We start from the raw sequence: 12,542 nt of genomic DNA on the forward strand, positions 1-12,542 counted from the left end.
AGAGAAAGCTTTCATCACCCTACTTACTGATGATGCACCTACATTCCTACCCTATAATAGAGTGATGCAAAGGTAATAATACTTTTGAAAAAACAGGCCACTAATTGAGTTTGCTCCCCTCACAACATTCCCTTCACAAAAAATAAACAGGGAACAGATTTTCCCATTTAAGGATTGGAGCAACGTCTATGTTTGTCTATTATTCTATAGTAAATGATTTGGAAATTATCACTTACTGCAGGTACCAGTAATTTCTTCACCTCCTCAACGGCTCTCTTCAGTTTGATCTCTGCTCTGTTTTGAGCATCTTCCACAGTGATCAGTACATGTAAATCTTCATTGAGATGCTCCCAATTAGGCTTGCCTCGATTTTGCTCCTCCTAAAAAATTCACAAAGCATACTATTACAAATTTTTCTTTTCAAAGAGAGAGCACATCTTTCATAATAATAACCTGTTGCAATTATTAAGCTATGCTTGCATTGTTTTGCTATGACATTATAAACCTTTTAAATTCTTTTCTTAGCAAAAAGCCTGAGTGTGAGACTACTGGGTATTGATAGCTAGTACAACAAATATTTGTTGAGCACCTACTATGTACCAAGCATGGAGCCAGATACTAAGAGTATAAGAGTGAACAAGGCAATCACAACCCCTGTAGTGCTCTTATGTACTAAGAAACTTATGTATAGTGTCATCCTCAGGTTATCATGAAAAGCGTGTTATTATTCCTATATTTTACTTATGAGTAACTACAAGGTCATCGAGGTTAATTTAAGCAAGTCACCTGTCAAGGTCAACTGACGAACACCTTGCCAATTTAGGAACTGAACCAATATTTTCATTCTAAAATTCACCAATTTTTCCATTTCGTTACAACTACTTTTAATAACATCGGCTGAATTCAAGATTAGGAAAAGTATTTTGCCAACAGACATTACTGTATAAGACAAATGCCATTTGTTTTAAGCATTTCAAGTAGTAATTATAGAACCATTTCATTATAAAAATAATCACAGCAAGGAATAAATGTGAGAATAGTCTTAACTGTATTTCTATCAGACCTTACTTTGAAAACAGTGAACTGTACAGTTACTCTTTAACCATACCATCTTAAATACTAGTTTTAGTAGAGAACATCTACGTTTCATTTCCTTGGTGTCTTCAAATGACTTAGTGAGCCCCAGGCTGAAAACACTGCCAAGCTGTAGGGAGGTTTAGCAGTAGAGTTGGCCATACTTCCCTTTCACCTAAGATATAATAATTTCAGAACCATTTCTTGCTTTAAGCTTTAGAGATAATACACAAATATATTTATAAATATTTCATAAATATGATTCTTTAAAAATTAAAAACACGAATATAAATTTATAAATAAATATAAGAATGGTATAAATAAATGCATTTGGCTCAGTGCCAGGTACCATACATAAACAATAAACAATACCTGTTGTTGAACTTTCATCTTTAAAGATTACTATTTACTGAACTGTGAGATTCCATCAAAGAAAATAAAACTGGTATAAAACAACAGCTTTCTACTACAACTCACATGTTTGCAGAGGCCATGCTAGGAAAAAATCTATGGAACTCAGCCAATAGGGACAGAAATAAGTTCTTAAAGTATACGCTTCTGCCTCTATTTTCTGTTAATATCATTAGTATGAAAATGCACCCAAATGTTGTGAGGGGAAATGAGAAACAAAACAAAGCACACCAACCTATGGTAGGCCATCTATGTGTTCCCAAGGAGTAAACTCAGAGATACCACAGTATGCTCACAGGGGTACCATGGGGTACTTGAAATTTCAAGGGAAACAGCAATAGCTGATGTCTGTCAGATACCATGCAAACTTCTAGCTCAAAATACTGGACTTTATCAATATTAGATCACGCCACATTCCTTGTGATAATGTCTTATTTTTGCGATGCTAGGTTTTCAGTGGTGCTGTAATAAAAAGCCAAGTCCATGCAAAAATCAATGTGGAACAGGAAAACAGGGTGGTAATGTCCAATCTGATTCCCAGGTTTGAGAATGTGAACAGTGCCCAAGAGAAAAACAAATCCCATTAATAAATAATGTGGCTATTTATAAATAAAATAAAATAAAAATTTTTTCAGTTTAAGTTGTTTTGATAAACTAAGTTGTTTGGAAGTAACTATTTAATAGTAAGAAGAAAAACTATGAAGTATTTCTTTTCACCCAGGGGACACCATGAAAAACTGACAGACCCGAGGAGTCAATGAGTCAAGAAACTGGGAATGTCAGGGTTATCTGTGTGCCGAATATAAAATGTGTAGATATACCTCTACTGTGCAAATAAAAACTAATTTTAAAATCCAGATTTTAATTTTTATGTTGAAAACTGCCGACGATATTTTCTCATTAAAATTTGTATTTTATCAATTTTTATAGATAAATTTAATAAAGTTCTGTGTGTGTGTGTGTGTGTGTGTGTGTGTTTATATTTTAATGAACCTATAAGTGTCTCTACATCCATACAAATAAGGGACTTCTGCTTCAGGCCAAGATAAAGCAACATGAACAAGACTCTCTTGCCTGAAACAACCAAAAAAAAAAAAAAGGGCAAAACAAAAGAAACATCAGTCCTCAAGCCTCTGGACCTCAGGCAATAGGACAGTGAGGCTGAGAGATGGGAAATCAATGAAATAAGACCCATTACTGTCCCAGCACCCTGGCTTGGGAATCTCTAGGCTGCAGCCCTGGGAACGGTGCCAGGCTGCCTCTCTGAGTTGAGACGACTAAGCTTAGCGTCTCGGGAGACCAAAGCAGCTAGAGCTCACCAAAAAGAATACTGGAAAGAGCTGCACAGAAAGAGAACTCTGGAGATCTGCACAAAGTTGACTCAAGTATTCAACTGAACACTGATCAGCACATATGTGGGAAGAAATACCAGAGGCCAAAGAAAGAACTAGCCAAAGGATTCAAGGTAAAAGTGCCAGGTTCTCACACAGAGCCAGATGGGAAAGACTTCATGATATACAGACACTGGGTAAAGTGCACAGAGGTCTTGCCTCAGTAGTGGAAAATAATTAGTCAGTAGTCTGAACACTGTTCCAAATACTGCCTAAATAAATCTTAAAAGCAAGATCTAAAAGGATCAAACTGTTTCCAATTTAACTGTGTCCCAGAACAAAGCCCAAGAATAACTACAGAAATGTCCCCCCAACAAGGTAAAATTCACACTATCTGGCATCTAATCAGAAATTAACAGGCAGGGACTTCCCTGGCAGTCCAGTGGTTAAGACTTTGCCTTCCAGTGCCGGGGGTGAGGGTTCAATCCCTGGTTGGGGAGCTAAGATCCCACATTCCTCGGGGCCAAAAAAACAAAACATAAAACAGAAGCAATATTGTAACAAATTCAATAAGACTTTAAAAATGGTCCTCATCAAAAAAAAAAAAAAATTTCTTAAAAAAAAAATTAACAGGCAAAGGAGGAGAAAAATGAAACATATATAAGAAGAAAAATCAATCAATCGAAACCAACCTAGAACTGACACAGATGTTATAATTAGTAGATAAAGACACTTTATCTACTAATTATAAGCATGTGTTTGTGATATTATTAATGCATACAGATACTAATACAAGGACAACTGAGGAACATTTATAATCCAAAATATTTTAGAAAGGCCTAAGAATGAAAATTAAAATCCTAAGTGACTTGCCACAGAAATTTTTATACGTGGGGAAGACAAAAGTCAGAGGATTTAAAAAGGAAGGGATATTATTTGCATGACAGGAACAAAGAATAAAGCTGCAGTATAATTTGAATTGTGCTTTATTGGAGGAATAAATTTTTGAGTTGTACAACACCTTGGTAAATGATACTCTTAATAAATTCATCAACTTAGGTGCCTGTTAAAAATACAAAAACAAAAGAAAATTATACCTACCCTAATGTTTGCTTCAAAACAAATAGTTTTGCTTATGGTTTCAAAAACACTTATAGACAAAAAAGGTAAAACTAATGTAGTCATGTACTTTCACTCCTTCCTAAAATTCTTCTAAAACACTGTACAGTTTAAAATGCACAAACTCATAAGGAAGAAGAAAATGGGAAAGGAAACAATTTGGAAACTAGAAAGCAGATGGCTAAGTAGTCAGGGACTTAACTAACCCAGGCAAGAAGAAACCAACTTATACTTAGAGCCTCCATAAAGGCTTAGGAAATTGGCAGCAGTAAAAGTCGGGGGTAAGGGTGGGGCTAAGACTGGAAAACTGAAGGGAGAGCTGAATCTCCGCATCCCCTATCCTTAAATAGCTGGCTATCTAGCACTCCCTAATTTCTAGCAAAAGACTAGAAATGTATTCCTAAAGAGTTCCACTTTCTAGAAATGGGCTTTGATGGGCAGCTGACAGGATCATTTACACAGTGAAGGCTGAGGTATCCAGTCTTTTCCCCCACTCCACACCCAGAATGAGGACAGCCAGCCCACATACTGGGGGCAAGAAACTGGAAGACCTTTCTCTGGAAGGTCTGGCCAACCCAACAACAGGAAACCACCTGAAGAAAGCAATCACTGGGCAGTGAGAAGAAAAACTCAAAAAGACTCAGAGAGTTAAGAGAAGATACTGCATCCTTGAAACAAGTAAAAAATGCTATGAAAAGAATTCAAAACATAAAAAGGAACTCCTGAAACTTAAATATGATAGTAAAAATAAAAAACGTGATAGAGGGGTTTGAAGATAAAAACTGAATTCTCCCTCCAAGTAGCAGCAAAGACAGAGATGGAAAACGGCGGAGAAAGAGTATAAAAATTACAGAACTAGTCCAAGAGGTCCAAAAACTGAATTACTGATGTCTCACCAAGAAAAAGGAAGCAGACGGGAGAAAAATCATCAACATGTTACATACTTTTAAAACAAAACTGAATGATAAGAGCTTCCAAATGGAAAGGGCCCAATGAGTTCTCACACAATGAAAGAGTGAGATGAAAACTAAAAAAGTCAACTAGTAGCAAGGTAAGCACAAAATGCAGCAATAGAGAATAAATGCCTAAAGCATCTCTTCAAGAGTAAGAAGTGACTGTGGGTGGTGCTGGCTGTTAGCAGGGAAGAGGATGTTTTCTACATCAGGCTCTACAGAATTACATATTTTTAATCTATGAGCATATTAAACTTCATTTTAAAAACGGTTTTAAGATCACTCCACTCAGAAGCCACTTTTATACAACTGTGGTCCATTCTAACTCAGGAAGAGTTAATGCCTTTAACAGTGAGTTTGAGCCTAGTAATCATTCACTACAAATATAAGTTCTCCCTGTATTTTCTTTCTGTTTCTTAAACAGATAGTAAAGGCAATCTGAAATTGGCAAACACTACGGAAGTTAATAAAACATATCCATAAAGGTTCTGTTTCAGCTATAAACAAACAAGAGATAGAGTAAGATTACAGGGTGTCTACTTCTATATCCCAGAATACCTGCAGTAAGAATCTACTCCCCAAATTTCTCACTTTAATAAATAATTTGGGACAAAGAAAAGGATGAAATGAAGCAGAGAGGACTGACGGCAAAATGGAGATACATCAAATATGGTCTATCTCCTAGAAACTGTGGTTGAGGCATTAATTTCTTTTTACTGTCACATTTCAAATAGTATTTCAGGAATAAACAGCTGAGAAACTGATGTGGAAAAAACAGCTCATTACAAATTATTTTAATTTCTGTTTTACAGTCACCAAAAGCATTTCATATAATGTGCCACCAAATCTTCAGCAATATATAATATGGGTTTTTTTGTATCCACATATTCGCAAATTTACATTTCCAGCACAGTCCTTATTCCTGGATCTCCAAATTCAACTGCCAACTTTACATGTGTGTGTCCTTGTCTCTAAAGCACTCTCTAACTCACCATGTTCAGCTCATTACCTCCCTTCTGCAAACTAGTCCCCAATTATGTCTCAGCTATTATTGACCCCGAATGAGTTTTTTGAGTCAGTGTGAATTTTTAATACTTGAGGACAAAGACCAATTGGTTTTGAAGAAAGTCTGAAATGCAGTTATCAGCTTTCTTTTGCCTTGACAGAGAGGCTGCTATACATTCACCCATTCATTTCAATCCACACTAACTTCAGGTGCCATTTCTCGCTTACATTCACTCCACGCTGTCAATAAATTGGCCTATTCACAAACATGGATTCTGATACCCACAACTTTATGCAACTTATCACTTACGTCCAGAATGCTTTCTTTAATATTTACTTTTATCTTTTGCTCTAAGTGTGTCATACTATAACTTATAGCTATCTGTGCATTGTCTTTAGCTATTAGATTTACTGAATTGAACGACTGAGCTTTTATTATTGGGGAGCATCACTAAAATCAAATACCAAATTGTATCCCCACAGTGCTCTTCTGTATTCATTATTACTGTGTCTGCCTATATAAGCCTCCAGACAGTCTACCTTGATCATTTATCTTTGTTTCTGGGCCTGCTTCTTTTTGACCTCCTATTTAAGTTGCCAGTTACATTTGAAAATCTTTACGCGTTATCTTTTATTCTTGTTCTCTTACTTCTCTTCTAGTCAACTCACTCAGATTCTCTAGCATAATGCTCATGAGCGCTGATTTTCATATCCCACAAAAGACAGTGCTGTTCCTTTATTCTATCAGCTCAATATTACCTTGTTTCAATATACCAGAAGAACGGAGTAAATAAGGGTCAATCTTTTTAAAACTGCAAGACTAAAGTTGTATCTTAATATAACAAAGCAAAATGATAGCAAAGACAAGTTATTCATAAATAATTACTGTGTTTAAAAAAAGTTCAAAGCTCAAAACTGACGACCTTGGTTTTTTTTTTATTTAAGGGAGTCTGAAATGACAGGACAGCATTCAAGGAAATGGAATGTATCTTTATTTATATAATAAATTAAAGTTTAGTAGCATATAAAACAGCTCTATAATACCAGTCATAACTGATTATGAAACAGATAGACACATTTACCAATAATACTTTATTATGGTCTATATTCTTGGCAAATGTACTATAGAGAAATAAATGTCAAGTAGCTCTTAGTCTCTCGTGTGATGATAAAGAAATTCAGAAATGAAAATGATGCTGATACTACCTAAGCTTTTATTAAACACTTACTGTTTGCCGAGTACCACACTAAGCAATATAAACACATCACCTCACTCAGTCATCCTAACAGCCCTAAGACTGAGGTCCTATTATTCTCACTAACATGTTAATGAGGAGGTTAAGGCCCATAAGATTTGCCCAAGTCATACAGACAGTAAGTGTTCTACCAGGGAGAACTTTAGAGCCTGCAACTCTCAACAACCAATTCCTAAAACATGACATCACCTACATGAGAGCCCTAAAATTAAGTAAATTGCCTTAAAATAGCATCATAAATTAGTGAAAGAGCCAGAAACAGAACACTGAAGTCTTGACTCTCTAGAATTTTTTCTACTTTACCATTTTACCTTTAAACATTTTTTTACGTGGAATTTTAAGCACATCTTGTTCTCATAGAATTTTAGAGCTGGTAGGGAATTTGGATGCGGATAAAGAAACAGATTACTTATCTGGTAAATTTATTTAGTGGTTTTTTCCCCCTAATTCCACGTCATGTTCTCTTTCTCTGTCAATGAATTCCTGATTAAGTCACATGAAGAATAGTATCAACAACTGGCAGAGAAGTACCTGGTAAAACAGATTTCTCACACCTACAAATACACTTTTTTCCTAGATGAGAGAAATGCCTATCAAATTTCAATGACACAAATATACAAAAATGATAAACCTGTGGCCACTTAACACACAATTCCTCCACTCACTAAAATTTTCAATAGGGGAAAATGAAAATCTTGTCTTAATACACAATGCATACATATATCCAACACATTCCTAAATTAGGGCTAATTAAAATCACTGTCCTGAAATAAGTTCTAACCATTACTTTTCAATAAAACATCATCCATTTCAGGGGACTTCGCTGGTGGTGCAGTGGTTAAGAATCGGCCTGCCAATGCAGGGGACACAGGTTTGAGCCCTGGTCTGGGAAGATCCCACATGTCGCAGAGCAACTAAGCCCATGCACCACAACTACTGAGCCCACATGCCACAACTACTGAAGCCCGTGCGCCTAGAGCCCGTGCTCTGCAACGAGAAGCCACCACAATGAGAAGCCCATGCACCGCAACAAAGAGTAGCCCCCGCTCGCCGCAACTAGAGAAAGCCCGCGTGCAGCAACGAAAACCCAATGCAGCCAAAAAAATAATAATAATAAACCTTAAAAAATCATCCATTTCATTTGCTGTATACAGTGATATACAAATATTAAGTAAAAAAAACTCTCAAAATTTGAGAAACTACCTTTGTTTTTGATTAAAACCAAACCAAAACAAAAAAACCTCGATGAGTCAGACCTCTGAAATTTAAAATTATGCTCTAATTACAATATCTGTTTGAACAACAAAGTAATTATAACATGAAGCATCAGAACACACTGATTGCCCCAACCCCTGCTGACAGACTCTTTTAATTATACATTTGTAGTCAGGCAAATGAGCACAAGACTTCTTCCCCTACTGTGCTCTTAATGTGAAAGTTCATACTCCAGAACCACCTAGAAAGGAATTCTAAACTGTCACATATTTAAGCAAATCAAGGTTCCAATAACACACTTATGAATATATACATCTTAAGCCAAGTGATAAAGCCTAACATATAACTATCCCCAGTTATAGATACAAACTTAAATTAGTTTAAGAAACGTACAATGAGGAACATTTCTTAAAGGAGATTATACATAATTAAATTGCTGACTCTAGTTATAAAGTTGACTTCAAAAAAAATTTCAACTTGAACTTGAGTCCATCAACAATCATGTTTTCAGAGCAAGTTATTTTCTAATAATATATAAAAATTAGAATACTTTTACATTCAGTTTGTGGAAATCATCATCTAGGAATGTCTTTATAGGCAGCAAGCATTCAACAAATGCTTATGAGAACAATGAAATATTTGCTAAATTCAAAGAACTTTTAATGTTTTATGTCAAATATTTTCCAAGTTAATAACAAAAGGACTATTCTCAATATTCTTCCTTCATAAGAAACACCTAACTCCTACAAATATTGAAAAACTGTCACGTTAAGTCCTCATTCCAATTTTCATATATTAATTCCACTAATTTAACTGTAATTACTGTATTTTTAAACTAAACTTATGTATCACCAGTTATGGCCAAACTATGGCCAAATAATATTGGTCTGTCCCGATCATGACCAAAATTAGTAAACTTTCACTAGAGCAGAGCCACTTACAGTACCCATGACCATTTGGGAAGCTAAATATGATCTTGATAATGCCATAGTTAAGGCTGGAAAGACTGAACTAAATATATGCAAACAGTTTCCCGTAAAAGGACAAAAATGATCAAGTGATTTCTAATTGCATTTCCCAGCAAGTTTAAATATCAATGGCTGCCTAATGCTTAAAAAGAAAAAGAGAGAGCATACAAAGAACTGGCCTGAAATCCTTCTGGACACTCGGCTACGTTCGTGTCGCTAACAATCACTCACACAGAAGTGGTTACTGCCCACGGAAGCGTGCAATGCTCCCACTCAGCATTAATGGAGTCATTTCACTATTCACATGCGAAACCTTGTACTGGATCTTATTCATTCCCCCGTCTAGCAGACACAAAGATTATTATTATTTTTTTTTTTAATTTATTTATTTATTTATTTTTGGCTGTGTTGGGTCTTCGTTTCTGTGAGGGCTTTCTCTAGTTGCGGCAAGCGGGGGCCACTCTTCATCGCGGTGCGCGGGCCTCTCACTATCGTGGCCTCTCCTGTTGCGGAGCACAGGCTCCAGACGCGCAGGCTCAGTAGTTGTGGCTCATGGGCCCAGCTGCTCCGTGGCATGTGGGATCCTCCCAGACCAGGTCTCGAACCCGTGTCCCCTGCATTGGCAGGCAGATTCTCAACCACTGCGCCACCAAGGAAGCCCCAGACACAAAGATTATTAAAGGCATAGAAAAACAACCATTTGTTTTAAAATGTGATGTTTTAAAATATTAAATTGAAATATTTACTTGTTGACAGCACACTAAGGAAAGAAGATTAAAAATAAAAAGGACTACCATTTCTACTCATGCCCATTTTCTTTCCCAAATCATCAAAAATCCAATTTCAGAAATCACCTCAACGAAAATTTCTCCAGGTTCTCTCAGACAGGATGTTTCCTAGATTCCCATTCTATCATTTGTTCTTTTAACTTAAGTCTTATGTATATTACTATCTAAAAAGCTCCAAGAAGTCTGGAATCACTCAACTCCCATCTCTTCGCACTGACCACACTAAGTGCCCCGTAACTATTCAATATTTACTAGACAGAGCACAGCATGAGATACAAAAATGAAGTCACAGCTAATATTAACAAAAAATAACATATATAGGGCTTTGTACTCAGCTTTTTATGTCCATAAAGTTAATCCTTTTTAAACCTTAGAGGTAGATATTATTATAATACCTATTTCTCATTTGAAAATGACAAACTAATGGGCAGAAACCTGACTTACTCAATGTCACTCAGCTATACTGACTTCAAATTACACACTTCTGCCTTAAAGACTTTACAACTAACAGTATGTTAAAAAGACAAGAAAGGTTAAATATAATATTTAAAAAACAAAAAACCCAAAAAGATTACAATTATTTCACTCAAAACTGTAACAAGAAACAAGATGAACATTTTGACAAATCTACCTACAGGGTAACTTGCTGCCTCGAGCAAAAATCATTACCAGGTCTATGTATGATAGCTTTAAGGAGACAGTAAGTGAATGGCAGCACGTAGTTCACTGTCACAAACGTTTCCTGAGGGAATTTATTCAGAAAGGAAAATCTATAGATATCCAAAACAAAAGAAAACAATTATTTGTTTTAGAATATCTTTTTATTTATTTTATTTATTTATTTATTTATTTATTTTTGGCTGTGTTGGGTCTTTGTTGCTGCACACGGGCTTTCTCTAGTTGCGGTGAGCGGGAGCTGCTCTTCATTCCATTGCGCAGGTTTCTCATTGCGGTGGCTTCTCTCGTTGCGGAGCGCAGGCTCTAGGCGCACGGGCTTCACTAGTTGTGGCTCCCGGGCTCTAGAGCGCAGGCTCAGTAGTTGTGGCGCACAGGCTTAGTTGCTCCGCGGCATGTGAGATCTTCCCGGACCAGGGCTCAAACCCGTGTCCCTTGCTTTGGCAGGCGGATTCTTAACCACTGCGCCACCAGGGAAGCCCTAGAATACCATTTTTAAATATGATTTTTAACATCCATTTGATGATATTCTAAGGAATTTATGATATTACACTTACTAGCCACTTACTAGCTGTTTAATCTCGGGCAAAGTATCTGAACCTTGGTCTCCTCATCTGTAAAACAGAGGTAAGTTCTAAATGTGTTATGTTTGTATAGCACATAGAAGAGTAGCTACCATCTCATAATTGATGTCAGCATGGTTTGAACAGGCTGCTATCTAAAATCAAAGAGTAATAGAAGATTACAGGAAATGACATAAGTAGGAATATGGGGAAAGGAAGATTGAACAATAGCAAATAAAATAACATGACTAGAGGTTGTAATTTAGAAAAAAATTGGAAAAGTACTTTGGGGATAAAGAGTACTAGCTTAAGAAATCTATTTTTTAAATTAACAGTCAATAAAAATATATTAAACATACTAAAACAAAATTATTTCAAAATATAATTTTTAGGATACAGAAGCTTAATAAAGATCCACCTGTAATCTCTGAGGTTTCAGAATGAAGAACTCAGCTGATCAAAGCACTGGACTGCCTTCTATATAGCGTTTGGAATTGAAACAACATGTAAAGGAGGATGACCACAGCTTCCCAGAAAGAGGAATAAACCATGATTATTCCATGAGCTCTACAGAAAACAGACTAAGGGCAGTAAAAAGAATTTATAAAAATTTAATGAAATTGAAAAGTTCAAATACTACTTCTTCCATAATATTTTCCCAAGTCACCCCCTCTATGAGAATTCATCTCTCTCCCACTTTGCTTCCTTCCATAGAATTTTATGGCTTTATAATATACTTAATACTATAATATAGTCTTCTGCATCTGATATAGAATAATAAGCCTCAAGAGAGCAAGACAGTTCTTTTTCTTTTTTGAATTACTCACAATGCATTTAAAAATGCCTAAGTAAGAGTTCGGTACCTAACCAGTAGCTTAATATTCTTCTGTTCTTCCACCCTACACAGATCCGGGCTTGCACTTCTTTTATGATATTTTTATCAGTTTCTCTCAAATATTTATCTGTGTGTTTGTCTTATTTTATATGTATATATTCTATAAACTAAATGCTGTGTCATATACAAACATACTACTAGTTTCTCAACATATATGCGTGCTACCATAATAAACACACTACAAAGTCATTTAAAATGCATTATTAAATTCACAGTAGGCTTTTTTTAAAAAATAAAATTATTTATTTATTTGTTCGTTTTTGGCTGTGTTGGGTCTTCATTGCTGTGC

At 35.9% G+C, this 12,542-nt stretch overlaps 1 protein-coding gene across 7 annotated transcripts in view; it reads right to left on the minus strand.

The window, feature by feature from the left end:
- The window catches only part of QKI (QKI, KH domain containing RNA binding), a 137,776-nt gene that overhangs the window by 40,759 nt on the left and 84,475 nt on the right, over positions 1–12,542 (minus strand). For all 7 annotated transcript variants that reach the window (XR_014267670.1, XM_082475660.1, XM_082475658.1 and 4 more), the window contains exon 4: positions 237–380. Coding sequence is in view for 6 of the 7 variants with exons in the window: in XM_082475660.1 (XP_082331786.1) it covers positions 237–380 (144 nt within the window). In the remaining variant the exon portion in view is untranslated. The remainder of the gene's footprint in view (positions 1–236; positions 381–12,542) is intronic.

Source organism: Balaenoptera physalus (genome assembly GCF_965194825.1).
Source record: "Balaenoptera physalus genome assembly, chromosome: 9".
In the NCBI taxonomy this organism is placed as follows: Eukaryota; Metazoa; Chordata; class Mammalia; order Artiodactyla; family Balaenopteridae; genus Balaenoptera; species Balaenoptera physalus.